The sequence below is a fragment of the Astyanax mexicanus genome, chromosome 22 (assembly GCF_023375975.1).
Source record: "Astyanax mexicanus isolate ESR-SI-001 chromosome 22, AstMex3_surface, whole genome shotgun sequence".
Lineage (NCBI taxonomy): Eukaryota > Metazoa > Chordata > Actinopteri > Characiformes > Acestrorhamphidae > Astyanax > Astyanax mexicanus.
The window spans coordinates 38212455-38234303 of NC_064429.1; the positions used below are offsets into that span (position 1 = coordinate 38212455).

Genomic DNA, 21849 nt, shown 5'->3' on the forward strand with positions numbered 1-21849 from the left:
ATAGGTGTCACAATGTATCCCATATGCAAAGTCATTTTTTAACAGTATAATGTAGATAAAAGTAGAGTACAGATAATAAAAATTAGAATAACAACAAATAATAAGAAAACCAGCATCAAAGGTTTTAGTTTATAACAGTTTTTAACAGTAATGTACCTAAAAGTAAAGTTGTAACAATGTACCCCATGGGCAAATTCACAAAAGTCGTGTTGCTACAAATAATAAAAAAACATTTTCTTTTGTTTCCAACATCAAAAGTTTAAGTTTATAACAGTTTTTAACAGTCTAATGAAGCTAAAAGTAGAGTATAGAGTGTCACAACTTGCCCCCAGAGGCAAAGTCACAAACATTTTGTTGCTACAAATAATAAGAATAACTTTTGCTTTTGTTTTCAGCATCAAAAATGTATAAGATTAGAACAGGTTTTAACAGTCTCATGTAGTTAAAAGTAGAGTTCAGAGCATAAATGTCCCAACTTACCATATAAGCAAAGTAAAAAAAAATAAGATACTAAAGAAAAACTTTTGGGTTTTTTTTCCAGCATCAAAGTATTAGTTTCTAACAGTTTCTAACAATATAATGTTGATAAAAGTAGAGTACAACACAACTTACCTAATAGACAACATTTAAAACATAATGCAACAAATAATAAGAATAACTTTTGCTTTTGTTTCCAGCATCAAAACTTTAAGTTTTTAGCTGTTTTTAACAGTCTAATGAAGCTAAAAGTAGAGTATAGAGCATAAATATCTTAACTTACACCCACAGGCAAAATTAACTGAAAAACTTTACTTCTTGAGTCAAAATCACATGAAAACTGAGAAGATTTTACAACAAACTACACATAAGACATGAACTATAACTGTTAGTTTACAGCATCAACACTTAAAATATAAAATTACATGTACACAGTGCAACCTACCCTGTAATTTAGGTTAAATGTTAAAAACCAAAACAGCTAAAATGATTTACATTAAAATTTAAGATCTTAAACAGGCGGTTTATGCTGGAAAATACTCCAATATGTTTTTGTCTGAATTAAAATAATTCTGTAAAGAAGAACGGAACAAAATCCTACTACATTGGTTTGGATATATATTTTTTCCTTTAGTAGATGAAATTATTATCAAATCATTTTCACAGCACTGTGTGTATAAATATATATATATATCCATATTATCCACAACTTCTCATTCAGACTATATATAGTCATATTTACAGCTCTGGAAAAAAATAAGATTCCACTTAAAAATGATGAGTTTCTTTGATTTTACCAAATTAAAAACCTCTGGAATATAATCAAGAGGAAGATGGATGATCACAAACCATCAAACCACCAAACTGAACTGCTTGAATTTTTACACCAGGAGTAAAGCAGCATAAAGTTATCCAAAAGCAGTGTGTAAGACTGGTGGAGGAGAACATGATGCCAAGATGCATGAAAAAAAAACTGTGATTAAAAACCAACCAGGATTATTCCACCAAATATTGATTATTTCTGAACACACACACACACACACAAAACCTTTACATCAATGAAACATTATTTAAACCATGAAAAAGTTCACAAAACTTCACATTCGGAGATTGTTGTAGCAGTAGAAGGTATAAAGGTATATATATGCTGTATTCAGGGTATACAGGGGGTGTGGTTATCCACTAATGAGTGGTAGGAACAGTGGTTTGATGGCTGTACACTCTAAAAAACAGAGGTACGACATGAGTACTTTTTTGTACTCGAAGGTACACTCTTTATAATTGTACCCTCAAAGGTACAATATTGGTCTTTACAGGGTCAGATTTGTTCCCTCTGAAGTACAAAGTCATTTCTAACAGCAATAAGTACAGATTTGTACCATTTAACCAGCCAAAGGGTACATTCAGTATTCTGTATCACTGTACTAATGAACAATATATATTTAAATTGCACATTTTTTATTTGAAAGCCAGACAATTTTGTATCATCAAGTTTTTGAGCCATATTTAGTTGATGATAATGTTTATAATCTTTATGATCTTTACTGCCACAAAAACCATGGGTACAAAAAAGGACTTTCACTGAAAGGTACTTTTTTGTGCCTCAATATAAGGTACAGCCCCAGCGACAAGCTTTGTACTCTTTTAAGTACAAATCTGTACTTATATTTCTTAGAGTGTAGCGTGATTTCGGTGGGGTGCACCTGCCCGCTGCAGGCTGCTACATGTGTGTTTACATTTTTTAAACATGGCTTCCGTCTGAAAAACAAGAATCTGCAGCTTTTATTCGGGAACGTCGAGCTAAAAACACACCAAATAAAACCTTCTGTAGATTCAACAAACCCTCCTTTCAGTCTGTGATGGTTTGATTGGTGCAGCTAAAGCCTTCAGGCCTGAAGATCCAATCAATACGTCCCAAACACGACCCAAACACTCGCAAACACCCGTAAACTCTCGCTAACTCTCACAAAAACTCTGATGCAACTTCTGTTACATTATTACTCAAAGAGTCAAAATCAGACGCCATTGTTCCAATCACACCTGATCTGCTGTAAAAAAAAACATATTTACAGAATGTTTACTGCATGACCTTCTGTATCCAGGAGACACAAACCGCTATAAACACAAATAAACAAACAGAAACACATATTCAATATAATTCAGCATCTGTTTGAAGTAAACGAGCTAAAAGTAGAAGTTCTTTCTGTTCTTTAGAGAAATTACAGATGAAGTCAGAGAGCGGTGAGTACTGTTTCTACACCTTCAAATAAAGACTCTTAGAAACTGGAGACAAAAAACTGCTACAGGAAGACGTCTGGCTGACCCACATGGAAACAGCAGCTTTAGCCTTTAGCTCAGATTAACATAAAAAACACCACTTTTCTCTTTTATTACTGTTTATTAACTGAATTTAACATACATGAAAATTTTAATCTGTAAATGTATATTTTTAAATAACATGTTTTTGCATATGCAATTTATTATAATAATAATAACAATAATAATAATAATAATAATAATAATTATTATTATTATTATTATTATTATTATTATTATTATTATTATTATTATTATTATTATTATTATTATTGTTATTATTATTATTATTATAGGATTGTACATATATTTATTTACGTATTTATTGTGTTGCTAATTTAGAAATATAATCATATTTGAACGTAGTAGTGACACTGACTTTGAACATGTATTGAGTATATAGTCTCTGCATTATAGTATATAACAATGCATTTTCACAACAAGGAATTTAAAGTAAATATACAGTAAACAGCATTTTTTACATTTTTTAAAATTTGTAAAAAAAAAAACATTTCTAAGTCATTTAAAATTAGTGTTTTTTAAATGTCTGAACTCAGTTCATCACTCTTTATATTCATTAATTGAGTATTTGTACAGTGCATTATTGTTTTATGCCCAAAACAAACTATAAAACTATGTACAGTGATTTAAAATTATTGTATTGAATGTTTTTGGGTTTTTTGTTGCATTAATGATTCACAGTATGACTGAAGAATAGAACTACTATGTATATATATATATATAACTGAATATTTAATATAATATTATTAATACATAACTTATTGAAACTGGAGAAAACTGCTACAGGAAGACGTCTGGCTGACCCACATGGAAACAGCAGCTTCAGCCTTTAGCTCAGATTTGACTTATTATAATAGTATGTAGTAATTTGTTTTTACAGTAAATGCTGTGTGTATGTAGTGTGAGTGTGAGTGTGTGTGTGTGTGTGTGTGTATGTAGTGTGAGTGTGTGTGTGTGTGTGTGTGTGTGTGTGTGTTTTAGTGTGTTTCCGGGCTGTGTAATTATACTGTAGAGTGTACAGGACGGCGGTGAGCCCACAGGAAACCCTGAAGGACATTTCAACACAAACAGAAACATTACCTCTATAATAATTACCCACAATTCACTCTAAACCCCCCCCAGAGAGACTTTAAAAAATATCAATATACTCTAATTATACCACGGCGTCTGGAGCCTATTGTTATATTTCTGTATATGAAGGACAGACCGGGAAAACAGTAACAGATAAACGTTTCAGTTTAACCTTAAAACCTCAAAACTCGCCTTTAAAACTAATTCTATATAAAGATTCCAGTGATTCTGATTTTAGAAAGGATTTGCAGAAACTTCAGCAGAGCTCGATTATTATTGTTCTTCAGTAATACTGTACAAAAAAATATTTACACTACTAATACAATTATGTACAATCACTGTATATAGATTTATAGTTTATTTTGGGCATAAAACAATAATACACTGTAGAATTACTCAATTACTGAATATAAAAAGTGACAAAAAAAGTATAAAATAGTGTTCAAACACTAATTTTAAATGAAATGTTTTTTTTTAAATTTACTGTAAATAATTTATTCTCCAAAATATTCAACTAATATAAATTAACTGAAGTTATCTATTCTGAAATTTAGAAAGCATTAATTAACTCTAATTATAAATAATCTAGTGCCTATAATTCAGTAGCTACTATAAATTAATCAGTACCCAGTATAAATAATTCTGTACCCTCTATAAATGACTTAGTAACTACTATTAATGATTCACAAACTACTATAAATGATTCAGTACCCACTACAAATGATTCAGTACCCACTATAAATGATTCAGTACCCTCTACAAATGATTCAGTACCCACTACAAATGATTCAGTACCCACTACAAATGATTCAGTACCCGCTACAAATGATTCAGTACCCTCTATAAAGGATTCAGTAGCCACTACAAATGATTCCGTACCCACTACAAATGATTCAGTACCCACTACAAATGATTCAGTACCCGCTACAAATGATTCAGTACCCTCTATAAAGGATTCAGTACCCACTACAAATGATTCAGTACCCACTACAAATGATTCAGTACCCTCTACAAATGATTCAGTACCCGCTACAAATGATTCCGTACCCACTATAAATGATTCAGTACCCTCTACAAATGATTCAGTACCCACTACAACTGATTCAGTACCCTCTATAAAGGATTCAGTACCCAGTACAAATGATTCAGTACCCTCTACAAATGATTCAGTACCCACTACAACTGATTCAGTACCCTCTATAAAGGATTCAGTACCCAGTACAAATGATTCAGTACCCACTACAAATGATTCCGTACCCACTATAAATGATTCAGTACCCTCTATAAATGATTCCGTACCCACTACAAATGATTCCGTACCCACTATAAATGATTCAGTACCCTCTACAAATGATTCAGTACCCACTACAAATGATTCAGTACCCACTACAAATGATTCAGTACCCACTACAAATGATTCAGTACCCACTACAAATGATTCCGTACCCACTACAAATGATTCAGTACCCACTACAAATGATTCAGTACCCTCTACAAATGATTCAGTACCCGCTACAAATGATTCCGTACCCACTACAAATGATTCAGTACCCTCTACAAATGATTCAGTACCCACTACAAATGATTCCGTACCCACTATAAATGATTCAGTACCCTCTACAAATGATTCAGTACCCTCTACAAATGATTCAGTACCCACTACAAATGATTCAGTACCCACTACAAATGATTCCGTACCCACTATAAAGGATTCAGTACCCACTACAAATGATTCAGTACCCACTACAAATGATTCCGTACCCACTATAAATGATTCAGTACCCACTACAAATGATTCAGTACCCACTACAAATGATTCAGTATCCTCTAGAAATTACTTATTAACTACTACTAATTATTCAGTACCCTCCACAAATGATTCCATACTTGGTATAAATGATTCAGTACCCTCTACTAATGATTTCGTACCTGCCATAAATGAGTCAGTATTCATTACAAATGATTCAGTACCCTGTACAAATTTTTCTGTACCCACTACTACAACTATAAATGAATTTTAATCACTGCAGTAAATTATTCAGATATTATCTCAAACTTTTCGAAAGGATGGAGAATTTAATAAAATGATTCAGTAATTACTGCAAGTTACTGTATTAAATTTGAAAAATCTCAGTAAAAACACTGTAAACTGTAGAGAATCTACCCTCCACCCCCTCCACCCCCGGCCTTGTCGCGTACAGACCGGTTTACCATTCATTTCCTGCTGCTGACAAAGGTTTAATACCGTCTAAACCCCCACGCCGTCCAACAGCAACAACAAAAATAAGACCCAGTTTCTATGCAGTCTGAAATTAGCCCAAAGTCATCATTAATTCATCATCACCTAAACACACCATCCTCTCCACCTGTCTCACCACAGCGGCCCGCGGGCATCCGACCGGAACACAGAGGGACACTGAAAAACGTTGAGAAACGTTGAGAAACGCTGAAAAACCCTGAGAAACGATGAGAAACCCTGAGAAACACTGAAAAAAACCCTGAGAAAAGGTGAGAAATTCTAAAAAACACTGAGAAATGCTAAAAACCCTGAGAAACATTGAAAAACCCTGAGAAATGCTGAGAAACACTGAGAAACGTTGAGAAACAATGAGAAACGCTGAGAAACCCTGAGAAACACTGAAAAACCCTGAGAAACGCTGAGAAACCCTGAGAAACGCTGAGAAACACAGAGAAATGCTGAAAAACCCTGAGAAACACTGAGAAACGCTGATAAATGCTGATAAACACTGAGAATCACTGAGAAACACTGAGATTCAGTATCTACTATAAATGATTCAGTAAGTATTTAAATTACTGTAGTAAATTATTCAGATATTATCAGGAACAGCTATAAAGGAATCAGAAATGATTATAAATTATTTAAAAACTCAATAATTCAGTACTTCAGTTACTATATTTCCTAATAAAACACTGTAAACTGATATTATATACAGTAATCAGACGAGATTAAAGTTTATTATAAAGTTTAGAGCACAGACAGGATGTGACTGGGTGGATATAAGAGGTTTCAGCACTACTTTCTCTGGTTTTGATTGATGTTTTGGTGGACGGGAGATTTTTCCTCCTCCTCTAAATCAGGATCGTTGGGTTTAGTAGTGTGTTTAACTCTAAAGGAGACAGTGGTGGAAGCTCTTACCCTCCAGACGGGTCGCCCCCCCCCCCACGAGGTCCTCCGCCGGGACATCCCACCAGAAGCGTCCAGTGAAGGCCGGGGGACGGGTCAGACTGTTTTGTCTTCCTCTCGGACTCTGGAACCGGCGACTCGCCCGCTGTTACCCCCCCCCCCCCCCCCATCCTGTACAGTCTAATGGGATATCCCAAGGCCACTCGCCCCTCTGTGGGTCGGGACGGGGGGGCGGGGGGACGCGTGGTGTTTGATGTTCAGCTGTATGATGGATTCGCGTCACGTGGAGGAAAAAACTGCACCACGTTTCCTCAACATCAAAGGGTTTGGGGGCATCGCCTCGCCCCCGTTACCCCCCCCCCCCCCCGTTACTCACCTTTTAAAAAACAATTATTCACCAAAATCCCAACGAACCAAAGATAGAGAACATTCGAGAAACGTTTAAGTTTAAGTCGATTAAGTTTGAATGACGTTTTAACTGAAATTAGAGCACAATACTGGTGTATTATTCCCATTTACTTAAATACTTTTTTACACAGGGCCGCGTTGGTTTAAATAGATTTTACTCCCTTAATAAATGAAATTATCATTTAAAAACTACTTTATCTTTGCTTAGTTGTTCTCTGGAGTCCCAAAGCTTTAGAAATGACTTTATAACCTTTTCCAGACTGATAGATGATCAATAACAGGGGATTAACGCTGGGTTAATTAAAGCACAACACTGGTGTAGTATTCGACTTTAACCCACACAACACTGTTTTACATTGTAACTATATAAAACAAGCTTTAGCTACAATTTCCCAAATAAACACAAAATAAAACAAAACCCTCACTAATTATTATGTAATTTCCATAAATGACAGTATTTACTAAAAAAGGATTAAAACACACTGGAAATTAAAGCACAACACTGCTGTAGTTTTCCAATTAGAACCAAAACAACACTCTGTTTCTCATTATTACTACATAAAATAAGCTTTTTTTTATAACTTTCCAAATAAATACACTAGCAAAAATTAATCAATAAATAAACTTCTTTACCTTTATTAACTTTACATTAGATTCATTTAATTAAACGTTTTGGCCTGATTATTCCATATACTTATTTTATATTTCATTACAGAAAATGAAATGTAGTGTAATTAGTGCTGTGTAATTGGACGGCAGTATAGAATGTTCTAAAATACTAAAATTACTGCATTGTTAGTATGGAACATAATTTTTATATTTTAATAAATGTGTTTTTTTTTATATAATCTGCCTCTACTAAAGAATTGTATCTGCAAAAGTCAGAATATGACTATAAATATGAAATATACATATCATAATAAAATAGCCAAATATATATATATATATGTTTACCATATTGCCCACTTTTAATTTTAGTGATTTAAATATCAATATTTTCTAGCTTGAGGAAATTCTTGCATGCAAAGACAACAGATGTGATGATTTAACAGAATAAAACAGTATTTTGTTCGTGACAGGCAAGTCTGTTAGTTGTATGTTCTTTATTAGTATTATTTTTATTATTATTATTATTATAACTATTTTAGGCGACTCACTAGTCCATTACTCGTCATCATTACTCTATAACTACATTTATTTATTAAAACATAAACATTCCCTTTAAATGTCAGCGACTCTTTCCGGCTCTGCTTTTTATATTTATTTAATAGCTCTAATAATAATAAAAGTAAAAAATTAGGACATTTCTGACCTTTTTTACAGATTATTTACACTATTTTAAGGCTCCACAGTAAAACCCAACAAACCCTACAGATCATTTTTCCTGCGAGGGAAAATCCTCCGCAGGGTCAGATTTAATAAGCTATTCCTTGTTTTAGGAAAAGGTAAAAAGTTCCCGTCACTAAGAAAAAGACAAATTAAACACACCCAGGTTTAAAAAAGCATCATTTATTTGGTTTAAAGCAGTTAATGAATTAACGTCAGTATCTCCGCTTGGATTAATACAGAGTTCAGTTCAGTAAAACAAACACGAAAACACGAGCAGCGCCGCCATTAACCATCGGCCAATCGGCTTTTGTTACACAGCGGTCGAAACGGAGTCGAGCGCGCCAATGAATCTTATTAACAAACAGTGCTGTCGCTACTCCGGTGATTAGCCCCGCGTGATGAATGCAGCCCGGGTCAATCCAGAGGGCAGTGCTTCACTTTTACACAAAAACAGCACTGAATCAGCCGCCATCACTCAGGTGCAACTTATACCACAAATACTGATTTAAAAGAGCACCTAAAAATGATGATTTTCTTTAATTTTACCAAATAAAAAAGCCTCTGGAATATAATCAAGAGGAAGATGGATGATCACAAACCATCAAACCACCAAACTGAACTGCTTGAATTTTTACACCAGGAGTAAAGCAGCATAAAGTTATCCAAAAGCAGTGTGTAAGACTGGTGGAGGAGAACATGATGACAAGATGCATGAAATTATAACTGTGATTAAAAACCAGGATTATTCCACCAGATATTGATTATTTCTGAACTCTTAAAACTTTATGAATATGAACTTGTTTTCTTTGCATTATTTGAGGTCTGAAAGCTCTGCATCTTTTTTGTTATTTCAGTCATTTCTCATTTTCTGTAAATAAATGCTCTAAATGAGAATATTTTTATTTGGAATTTGGGAGAAATGTTGTCTGTAGTTTATAGAATAAAACAACAATGTTCATTTTACTCAAACATAAACCTATTTTTTTATATTTAGATTGCACCTTATCCAAACAGTGGCTTGAAGCACCTTTTTCTTGCTATAAGTCAAATGTATAAAACTAGAACTATAAAATCATTCATGCTTCCAAAAATCACTGTCTTTACACACCTACTCTGGTCAAGCCAAACACTAGAAGTGCATTTTTTGACGAACAATTTTAATGTATTCCTTTATTCAGCGTATCTCCAGTCCGTACAGAGTATATACTATTCATCACTGTCTTGCAAAAACCTTACATCTCCAATTTTTTTTTTCATTTTTCACTTTTTGCCATAATATGAATGTAGCTGTCGTTCTTCACATTGTATTATTGTATAATTATTTTTTTATTTCATGATAAACGCACATCATCAAACAGAAATGCTATTTCTTTTCACTTTGACCTGCATTGAAATATAGATTCTTATCCTTATAATTTTATTTTTATTTGGTATATTTTTTACATTTTGTTACACTTTTATCTTTTTGTTCTACAAACTCAGGTTCTTGGTAAATTAGAGAAACAAACTATAAAATATTTTCTGCTTCTAATCTATTATGATGCACTATAATTATAACTAGCAAGTTTTATTAAATTCTCTCAGGTTTGTTATAATAACATTTATTTTATTAATATTCTGTAACTACATTAATTATTTTAAGAGCTACTATACATTTCATAATTAGTGTGAATTACTTAGTATTTATCATAAATATTCTGTAATTACTGTACATTTTACAGTAAATTATTAAATTATTTTTATTTCTGACTAATACGATTAATAGCACAAATACCTACCTAACGCATTAACACACACACACACACACACAGTCTGCTGAACAGAGTGAGAGTGTGTGTGTGTGAGTGTGTGTGTGTCAGTGAAGCTGAAGTGACATATTTGGACATATGAGGTTTTGTACGCTGCTTCTGTGTGTCTAATAGGGGAGTTTTATTGTATCGTACTCAATAATTTTGCCCAAAAAACAATAAAAAATAAACAATATCATGATTTTCTTGAAGGAAGTTGATTTTGTATTTTTTTAAAAGCATTAAAATATCAAAATTTTAAGTACAAAGTTATAAAAAAAAAAAAAAAAAAACTACTATAATCTGAAGCATGAAGGTGCAATAATATATATAATATATATATATATATATATATATATATATATATATATAACAGTGACAGTTGTATATATAACAGAACAGTGTATATAACAGGCTTTACGGAGATAATTGATGATTTATTGGTGATTATTTTCTGGCTGATGAGACGGAGGAGGAGGACCGTGACCTCTGTGACCTTCAGGATCAGGGAGGACTAATATGAGGATGGATGATCTGGTGTTTAAAGGGGTTCAGACGGTTAAAAGAGCTACTGATCCACCAGCAGGAGAGTGGAGGAGCAGCAGGGGTTAGAACTTCTAGAAACCAGAGTGAATATTCACACAGTGTGAACACAAATCCAGTCTGATTTTACAAATTATATCGTAATGTAAAGTATGGAGATCTGTACAAAATAATTCTCAATTGACATTTAATAATGCATGAAATAAAAAAGTATTTTGTCTTTACACTTAATTAAGTCAAATATAAAAATGCATTTTTGCCTATTTTCAGATGAACAATTTGCATTTGTTCCTTTATTCTGTGTATTTGGCGCAGTTTATACAGAGTATTACTAGGGCTGGGGCGACGCATCGACATAATCGACGTCATCGATTACAAAAATACATCGATTTGCATAACGTGCGTCGGCGCGTCGTAAACATGGCGCCGCCTGTGGAGAGCATTAGAGGTTAGATCGGGCCCAAAAATTCCAACTGGCTGTTTTCGGGCTGTTTTAATGAGCGAAATATGATCAGAATTATGTTAATTAACACGGTAACATAGAAGCATAGAACTATTATTTAATTAAAATAATTTTTAAGAACAGCTAAACACAGTTCTGCAAGTCAAACGCGGAGGAGTTCACGTGCGAGAGACAGAGAGAGAGAGAGAGAGAGAGAGAGAGATTTGCTTGTTCTACTCACAGGTGAAGGTTCTCTTTGATCTCCTCGTGCTCCTATTCTAGTCCCATTCATAATTCTGCAGCTCCCTCAGTGTTTTCTGCCGTATTTTGCGGCTAGCGCGAGCGCTTACAACTGACACCGCGGACCGCGAGGTGCCGCCGCGCTTGTGCCGAATCCGACTCTCTGCTGAATCTGACTCCCGCTTCGCGGACAGAATCGGCACAACACCCCCGCTGTAGAACTGCGGTAGTGAAAACAGCGCTTATAAATAAATTAGTTTAGTTTCACTTTCAGTTTTCGTTATTTTTTTTAAAATAAAAATATAATTAAAAAACAGACGCCTACATCTCGGACTATTTTCTGGAGCCCGGGTCGGATTTACGGGCGGGCCTCGGGTCATGTCGGGTTCGGGCAGAGAATCTAAGCTCTAGAGAGCTTGGACTCCGGAGAGCAATCTCCAGCTACAAAAAAACGCCAGCGGGCATCTAAAGTTTGGGAGCATTTCACGCAAAAGGGCAACAATGTGGTCCTCTGCCATACGTGCAAAAGGAGCACTTGAAGCGCAAACATCCAGGAGCACTATGTCAACAGGGTCACACAGTAAGTTACCGTTTACATCAGGGTCTCCGCGGGTGTCCTTAAAAAGACTTAAGGCTGTCTACCAAAGGTTTTAAACCTGCCACAGGCAGAAATTATACATTTTTGGTTTATATTTGTGCATGGCATTTCGCAGTTTCCAGAAACAGTAGCATTATTCATAAGTTCAGGTGTTTAGCTAAGCTAGCTGCCTTAAGTTATTTTAGCTAGCGCCGTCGGCGCTGCGGTGTCACACCGTTTTCTGTCACCGTCGGAATTTTGTGACCAGTGCTCACGGTTATGAGCGTTCATTGGCAAAACGGAAGCTTTCTATACCTACACCTTACCCTCAGCCCTAAACTGAACCGTTTTGGCCAGTCGGGGTAAACATTAGAAACGAACACGTTTCGAATCGGCCAGTGCACCGGTCTGCTGAGAACTACTTGCCAGTGGTCACAAAATCTAGCGGTCACAGAAAACAGTGCAACACATGGTTGTGGTGTATGGGAGCTTATCCATTTTTAGCGTTATAGATCTAAACAACGTGCTGTACATGTAAGTGATTATAAGTGTGGGGTTTGGTTTAGTAGGCTTGTGTTGTTGTTGTTGTTGTTATTATATATAAATATAGTAATTTATTGTTTGCTTTAAAACGTAAAATAATTATTTAAATATGTTTCTCAATGAATAGATTAGTCGACTAATCGAAAAAAATAATCGTTAGAATAATCGTTTAAAAAATAATCGTTAGGGACAGCCCTAAGTATTACATCACGGTCTTCCAAAAACCTTGCATCTCCAATTTTTTTAATTTTCACTTTTTGATTATTCCATTACATTTCATGAATATAGCAGTCGTTTTTTTGCATATTTTTTATTGTATTATGGTATTATTTTTATTTCATGATAAATGCATGCTCCTAAATTAATCTATAATTTATTTTTTTCACACTTCCAGTGAAAAATAAGAAGATTTGAATTATTCTACGGTAAAGTTGGCTTTTTTTTAATAATAAGGTAATAAGGTCATCGCATCATACAATATAATATCACAAAAAATTTGACATGCTAAAAAAAGACTAAATATCATATTGCATTATTTCTTGAAAGCACTATTGTTGTTTTGTATTTTAAATTGTTTAAATTGTATATTAATTGTATATTAACTGTATATTTCTTCCTATTATTTGTTTATTCAGTTTATTTATATGCATTAAATATGTTACACTTTAGTTTGTTGTTGTATTTTTTATTTTGTTACAGTTTTAGTACTATTTTATACAAAATCAGGTTCTTGGTAAGTTACACATTTTTAGATGTTTTGCTTCTTCTGAATGCATGTAATTTATACTGTTTAATTTTATTGCAGTTGTATATTTTTGACATTAATAAAAAAAAAAAAAAAAAAACGTATGATGTCATCATTAGCAGAAACCAAAGTTACGCTAATATGCTAACATGCTAATATTGGAACCATGTGACCTGCCTCCCTCCACTGATTGCAGGCTCCTGATTGGTGAGTCCTGCAGAAGGAGAGTGATTCGAGGGGGCGGAGTCAGCAGTGGGTGTAAATGGACCACATGCTGATTCGCTGGTCGGTAGATCCCGCTGCCAGCAGTCTCTGGGTGGGGTCCTGATGGTCGGAGAACTCCAGGCTCTGGACCGGGTCCTGATGGTGCTGCAGGACGGCGAGGGGCTTCAGTCTCCTCCACCCGAAAACCCGAACGCTGCCGTCCCATCCCGCCGTCGCCACGATCCTCCCGTCGCCACGGATACGCACCTGAGAGACGCCGGGATTGGTCAACGGGACGGAGTCCTGCACCTGCGGAGTAACAGGGTGGAGTTTAGAGTTATCTCAGGATTCAGAACAACAACAACCATTATCATCCTTATAATAATAATAAAGAAACTTTTATAAAATATTTTATTAAATATAAAATAAATTATCAAACAAATCACACAATATAAAATTACAATACCTGAACTAGGGCTGAAAGATTAATGGAATTAAATGGAATTAATTTAATTAATAAAATGAATGTTTTAGTGTGATTTTCTTAATTGTTTTTAAATTGATATTTCCATATAGAAATATATCCAATATGAATCAAGAGATTTGTAGAGATGTACTTCTGTTGTTTTAGAGAAAGATTTATTTTTAGGAAGGCTTAGTTTTACAGAAGGCTTTATTTTTAGAAAAGGCTACGTTTTTAGAGAACACTTTGTTTTAGAAAGGCTTAGTTTTAGAGAACTGAATTTTAATTGCAATTGAGAACAATATCAAGATAATATATATTTTTTCCAATATCGCCCAATATTTAGAAGAAACTCCAACTGTTATCTGGAATTTAACTAAACAAACCCCAAATCACAGATTTTATGTTTTATCTGCTCAAATTCATCGCATTTATTAATATACTGAACATCCATTCCCACATATCAGACCCAAAACACATTCCAATAAAACTCGGGAAAGTAATGTTTAATGATGTTTCCATTTCTTCTCACAACACTGAAGAGGTTTTAAGAAGGTATTAACAATACTTGCATATAAAAGTGAGACAGGTTTAGGTTAGATTTGCCAAAAAGTCCAATCAAAGATTGACAAAGTGAACAGCTGTAAAGGTAAAGTCTGCAGATCATTTTTGTTGGAAATGTTTTGAGATATTTTAAATGATTGTAATAAAAAGCTAAATAAAACGCAGCATTAAATCCAGAATTATTCAGTGTTGAGTCAGACTGGGCTCGGTTCTTAAATTAGCCTGTTCTGGACCAGAACCCACACCAGGCTGGTGAATTAGTTTAATCTGTTTGCACGTAAACTCCTCATGAATCACGCCCCGGTGCCGCGGCACGCTCCGGTACCCGGCTCTGAAAACGCAGTCTACTCTCGCGCAGATAAACGAGAGCGTTATTTAACGACTGCAGTTACTGTAAATCCACATCCATAACAACAGGAACAAAGAGCCCCCCACCACCCCCGCCCACGGCCCCCCACCACCACCCACCACCGATTCACCATCAACACATCACCAGCCCACCACCCCGCGGCAGCGTGATGACGGACACCCGACCGGCGGCTCGACGGCTGTTGAACCTGGCAGAGCAAATCTGCTCATGACTCTGGAGCTTCAATCAACGAGCAACGAGACATTCAGAGCGAGCGGGACATTTCTCACAGGACTGTTTAGTTTGGAGTTTAAGAGAAAAACAGCTCGGCCGAGTTACCTTCATCACTACAGAGAGAGAGAGAGAGAGAGAGAGAGAGAGAGAGAGAGAGAAAGAGAAAGAAAGAGAGAGATAGAGAGAGAAAGAGAGAGAGAGAGAGAGAGAGAGAGAGAGAGAGAGATTTATTTTGGTAAAAGCTTTAAATTGGTGAAAGTACGTCTGTTCTCTATGAAAACTTAATTTTAGCAGAAGCTGCTCTTTGGCCAAAGATTTGTTTTGGGGAATTCTTCATTTTAGTGGGAAAAAATGTCAATCTGGCAAAAGCTTAACTTTAGTGAATACTTTACTTTTTGGGTGAAGGTTTCATTTTGGAGAAAGCATCATTTTGGAAAAGGCTTTGTTTTGGAGAAGGGGTCATTATGGTGAGAGCATCATTTTGGGTGGAAACTTGAAAGTTTTATTTTGGAGGAAGCTTCATTTTAAAGAAAGCTTCGTTTTGGAGGAAACTTTTAATTCAATTCAAATTGGAGAAAGCTTTGTTTTCCAGAAAGCTTTATTTTGGACAAAGTTTAAATTTAGCATACGTGTCACTTTGGGCAAAAGCATTGCTTTTGAGAAAACTTAATTTTGCAGAAAGCTTCTTTTGGGAGAAAGCTTCGTTTTGAGGAAAGATTCGTTTGGAGAAGTTTTTGTGAAGGCTGTTTTGAAAAAAAAAGCTTCATTTTGGCAAAGTTTCAATTTGATAAAAGAGTCACTTTGGGTAAAAGCTTTGACAAAATGCTTCGTTTTGGAGGAAACTTCCTTTAGGAAAAAACTTTGTTTTGTTGAAAGTTCTTTTATTTTGGCTAAAGCTTAATCTGAGAGTAAAACCTTTTTTTTGTAATGTTTTATGTTGGTGAAATCTTCATTAGCGAAGCCTCACGTTGGCTGAAGCTCGGTTAGCAGTGAAAGCTGGATCCAGCAGGAAAAGGGACCCAATAAATAGCCGGCAGTAACGCCTGCCTGCTGGAGATTAGCCTGTGATCTACGGTGGCTCAGAGACCTGATAAATCTCAGTAATGGGCAACAATGTGACACAGTGTGGAGTTTTACAGAGATCAGTATCTACAGCAGGGTATCTACTGCAGGAACCACCACATACTATACACTGTGTTTATATACTGAGGAGATAGACATCTGTGCTCCTACAGAAACGCTGTTAATGTGTTTATGTAGAGATGACTGGATTCTGAGTTTTTACAGGGTAAATACACTGTAAATGCTATTAAGATAAATATAGTAATTTTACCAGAATGGGCACCATGTAACACACCTTCATCTTAAATAGTTGGATTTGGATGGTAAAGTGGTACTATGGTAAAGTACTATTTTTTGGAGTGATGTTGTGATATCTGTAGAGTTGTTGGTTCCGGCTGTAGTGTAGAAAGAGGGTGAAAAAAATGTTTTTTATTAAAGCTTCATTTTGCTGAAAGCTTAGTTTTGGTGAAGCTGTGTCTGTTCTTAAATCTGGTAAAAGCTTCATTATAAAGAAAGTTTTATTTTTAAAGAAAGACATGTTTTGTGGAAAGCTTCGTTCCTTCAAAAGCTGAAGTTTAAAGAAAGTTAAACTTTGGAGAAAGCTTCACTTTTACAGAAAGGACAGCTTTGTTCTGGGGAAAGCTTCCTTTTGGGGAAAGCTTCCTTTTGGAGAAAGCTTCCTTTTGGGGAAAGCTTCCTTTTGGGGAAAGCTTCCTTTTGGGGAAAGCTTCCTTTTGGGGAAAGCTTCGTTCTGGGGAAAGCTTTCTTTTGGGGAAAGCTTCCTTTTGGGGAAAGCTTCCTTTTGGAGAAAGCTTCCTTTTGGGGAAAGCTTCCTTTTGGGGAAAGCTTCCTTTTGGGGAAAGCTTCCTTTTGGAGAAAGCTTCCTTTTGGGGAAAGCTTCCTTTTGGAGAAAGCTTCGTTCTGGAGAAAGCTTCCTTTTGGGGAAAGCTTCCTTTTGGAGAAAGCTTCGTTCTGGAGAAAGCTTCCTTTTGGGGAAAGCTTCCTTTTGGGGAAAGCTTCCTTTTGGAGAAAGCTTCCTTTTGGGGAAAGCTTCCTTTTGGGGAAAGCTTCCTTTTGGGGAAAGCTTCCTTTTGGAGAAAGCTTCCTTTTGGGGAAAGCTTCCTTTTGGAGAAAGCTTCGTTCTGGAGAAAGCTTCCTTTTGGGGAAAGCTTCCTTTTGGAGAAAGCTTCCTTTTGGAGAAAGCTTCCTTTTGGGGAAAGCTTCCTTTTGGGGAAAGCTTCCTTTTGGGGAAAGCTTCCTTTTGGAGAAAGCTTCCTTTTGGGGAAAGCTTCCTTTTGGAGAAAGCTTCCTTTTGGGGAAAGCTTCCTTTTGGGGAAAGCTTCCTTTTGGGGAAAGCTTCCTTTTGGGGAAAGCTTCCTTTTGGAGAAAGCTTCCTTTTGGAGAAAGCTTCCTTTTGGGGAAAGCTTCCTTTTGGGGAAAGCTTCCTTTTGGAGAAAGCTTCCTTTTGGGGAAAGCTTCCTTTTGGGGAAAGCTTCCTTTTGGGGAAAGCTTCCTTTTGGGGAAAGCTTCCTTTTGGGGAAAGCTTCCTTTTGGAGAAAGCTTCCTTTTGGAGAAAGCTTCCTTTTGGGGAAAGCTTCCTTTTGGAGAAAGCTTCGTTCTGGAGAAAGCTTCCTTTTGGGGAAAGCTTCCTTTTGGGGAAAGCTTCGTTTTGGGGAAAGCTTCGTTTTGGGGAAAGCTTCCTTTTGGGGAAAGCTTCCTTTTGGGGAAAGCTTCCTTTTGGGGAAAGCTTCCTTTTGGAGAAAGCTTCCTTTTGGGGAAAGCTTCCTTTTGGGGAAAGCTTCGTTCTGGGGAAAGCTTTCTTTTGGGGAAAGCTTCCTTTTGGGGAAAGCTTCCTTTTGGAGAAAGCTTCCTTTTGGGGAAAGCTTCCTTTTGGGGAAAGCTTCCTTTTGGGGAAAGCTTCCTTTTGGAGAAAGCTTCCTTTTGGGGAAAGCTTCCTTTTGGAGAAAGCTTCGTTCTGGAGAAAGCTTCCTTTTGGGGAAAGCTTCCTTTTGGAGAAAGCTTCGTTCTGGAGAAAGCTTCCTTTTGGGGAAAGCTTCCTTTTGGGGAAAGCTTCCTTTTGGGGAAAGCTTCCTTTTGGGGAAAGCTTCCTTTTGGGGAAAGCTTCCTTTTGGAGAAAGCTTCGTTCTGGAGAAAGCTTCCTTTTGGGGAAAGCTTCCTTTTGGGGAAAGCTTCCTTTTGGGGAAAGCTTCCTTTTGGAGAAAGCTTCGTTCTGGGGAAAGCTTCGTTCTGGGGAAAGCTTCCTTTTGGAGAAAGCTTCGTTCTGGGGAAAGCTTCCTTTTGGAGAAAGCTTCGTTCTGGGGAAAGCTTCGTTCTGGGGAAAGCTTCGTTCTGGGGAAAGCTTTCTTTCTTCATCTAGGAGAAAGATTCACTATGGAGAAAAATGAACTTCAGCTCAGCGAATAACTATAATATAAAAAATGTATGCATTAAATGTACATATAACTTTAACAATGTACGCATGTCTGTATGTGAGTGTTTGTATAGTGTGTGTGTGTGTGTAGTCTCTACAAGAGGCATCTGGTCCAGTGCTGTGCTGAAGCGGGACAGCGTAAAATCGAGTTCTTAAGCGTTGTCGGAGAGACGGATGGCGCTGGCGTAGGGAGACGAATGGCGCTGGCGTAGGGAGACGGTGACTGATGTGTCGGCGTGCTCCGGCTCCGCCTCGCCCAATCAGAGCCATTCCGGCAGCATGTGGAAGATATAAACCAGCCAGGTATTCCCAGCCGACGCTCCCGCAGGAATTCACTGCGTACAGCATCCTGTACAACAGCACTCTACCCAAACTCAAACTATATATTTATATATATTTATACTGTATTAAAATATCAGACACACATCCTGTACAACAACACTCTACTCTATGTAAATTAAATTAACTCAAACTATATGTAAATTAAAATATATAGTCTTCCCAAATACAGAGCTTTTAGCCGACGCTCCTAACAACTTTACTACACTAGTGAGAGGAACATAGAGCTGTACACACTACAAAATCACTACTAGAGAGAGGGGGAGAGAGGGAGGGAGAGAGAGGGAGAGTGAGAGAGAGGGAGAGAGAGAGTGAGAGAGAGAGAGGGAGAGAGAGAGAGAGAGAGAGAGAGAGAGAGAGTTTTAGAAAGAGAGAGAGTGAGACAGCGAGAGAGAGAGAGAGAGAGAGAGAGATGGATGACTCTGAGATGGATGTGGTATGTGGGGTTCTGGTGGATCATCTGGTTGGTGTTAGGAGGGGGGGGGGTGGTTAATGTGATGATAATGGTGGTTAATGTGTCTCTCTGTGTTTGTTGGGCTTGCCGTAGTTTTGTGTCGGGAAATACGTCTCGTTAATGAACAGAACCAGAACCATAAAACAAACCCAAACACCACCAGAACCAGGAGGAACAGGAATAGTTCATCTTCATCTTCATCTTCTTCCCCCCCACTATATATACTAATGGCACTATATAACCATTAGTGATAAACGAGTGTTTAAACAGTGAATTTCCCCCTGGATTCTCTTCCCCCCCCCTTTCACTAACCCCCCCCCATCCCCCCATTACCTCATCCTGCAGTACAACCCATAATATACTGCATTCACACTCTCAGAACCGAACTGAATTCATACTGATTCTAAACTAAACTGAAAACTGACTTTAAACTGAGTTTACACCAGTAAACTTGCACTGGTTTTGAGTTAATTTATTTATGGATTCTAAACTCAGACTGATTCTGAACTGAATTTACAGTAATCTGAACTGAACTCAGGCTGACTCTGGACTGAATTGTAAACTGGTTTTAAACTGAATTCAGACTTTAAACCAGTTACCAAATTAATTGACAAGACTTTCGAACTGAATTTACACAGGTTCTAAAACAGATCTATTTTTATTATCTGAAATGAATTCACTCTGGTTCTGAACCAATCTATTATTTAAGGACTCTGAACTAAATTCACAGACTACACAATGTCCTTATGTTGACACCTAACAGACACTATAGAGAATGCAAAGTGAAGTTATGTATACTGAATGTATGCTGGACTGGATTCACACTGACTCTGAATTAAAACCAATTCGGAATTTAATTTACAATGGGCTGATATATACTGAATTAAACTGAATTCACATGGACTTCAAATTGATTTTAGACAGACTTTGAATCTACTTTACTGCCTCTAAAATGAATTCACACTGCTTCTGAAATTAATTCGACAAACACACACTAAACAAAACTTGTTCTCACTCGGAACGGACCTTCTCGCACCAGTTCTGAACTTATTTATATAGAAACTCAGAACTGAACTCTAAACCAAATTAACTACTGATTCCAGTTCAGTTCAGAATCAGTGTAAATGAATGGACTGTGAATCAAGTCCACACTGCATTTCCACTCAGAATTCTTTGTAACAGTGTTTGTTGGTGTGGCCTAAGTTAATTTACTGTATTTAGACTCTGGATGGAAATTTACACTGAATTCACATTGACCCCAAACTGAACTCAAAATAATCCAGAATTTAGCACTGCTTCTGAAATGAATTCACACTGGATTACTGCATTTCCTCACTTCTTCTCTTCTCTTTTAGTCTGATTTCTGATCTCTAGGCTCTATTTGAGCATCATTAAGAGGAAACGAGTGATTAAAAGCTGCACTCCTCCGCTGGATCCTCCCTCTGTCCTCTTTCCGGCGTCTCGTCAGCGCAGGACAGATGGAGGACGGTTGGAGGACGGCGAGGTGAAGTTCAGCTCAGGACCGTCCAACAGGAACGTCCTCCACCGAGGATCCAGGACTCATTAGACTCCAATCCGTCATTAATATAAACCGTCCAACTGTCTCCTGCAGCGTCCCCGTCCAACTATTTACACATCACTCTTCAATACGCATCACACACACACACACACACCTCCGCCTGCCAAACCTCGAACCGTGCCGACTCACCGCGGAGGAGCTGCGAGCCGTTTCCCGGGTTACGCTGCGAGGCAGCCAATAAAAACGCTCGCTGCATCCGGTCCTGGCTCACGTACAACATACCGCTAAACACAGCCACGCAAAACCCAACCAGTTCAACTGAGGCTGAATCACCACTATTCACACTATATTTACACCATATTTACACCAATACATACCGCATCATTCACATTAGAACTGAATTCACACCAAATCACAACTGACCCTCAATCATGTTCATACTGAATTCACTTCACATCATTTACACTGAGTTATAACTGACAAAAGCAAACTGAATTCACACCAACCCAGAACTGACTGTCACTGACTTACAGAACTCTATCAGAGGATTCTTACCAACACCGAATCCAGATCGGACTCCAAATGG

The 21849-nt window shown here is 36.8% G+C and overlaps 2 protein-coding genes across 3 annotated transcripts in view; both read right to left on the reverse strand.

Annotated features, from left to right (window-relative positions):
- The window catches only part of txnrd2.2 (thioredoxin reductase 2, tandem duplicate 2), a 427445-nt gene that overhangs the window by 293820 nt on the left and 111776 nt on the right, over window positions 1–21849 (reverse strand). Inside the window, exon 18 of one of the 2 annotated variants that reach the window (XM_049470302.1) lies at window positions 8928–9743. The exons of the other annotated variant lie outside the window; for it this stretch is intronic. The gene's annotated coding sequence lies outside the window, so the exon portion shown is untranslated. Of the gene's footprint in view, window positions 1–8927; window positions 9744–21849 lie in introns of those variants that run through there. 2 annotated transcript variants of the gene reach the window in all.
- Window positions 13677–21849, reverse strand: part of gnb1l (guanine nucleotide binding protein (G protein), beta polypeptide 1-like) — a 65795-nt gene continuing 57622 nt past the window's right edge. Inside the window, exon 7 of the mRNA XM_049470308.1 lies at window positions 13677–14157. Within this exon, the coding sequence (XP_049326265.1) occupies window positions 13891–14157 (267 nt within the window). The 3' untranslated portion in view covers window positions 13677–13890. The remainder of the gene's footprint in view (window positions 14158–21849) is intronic.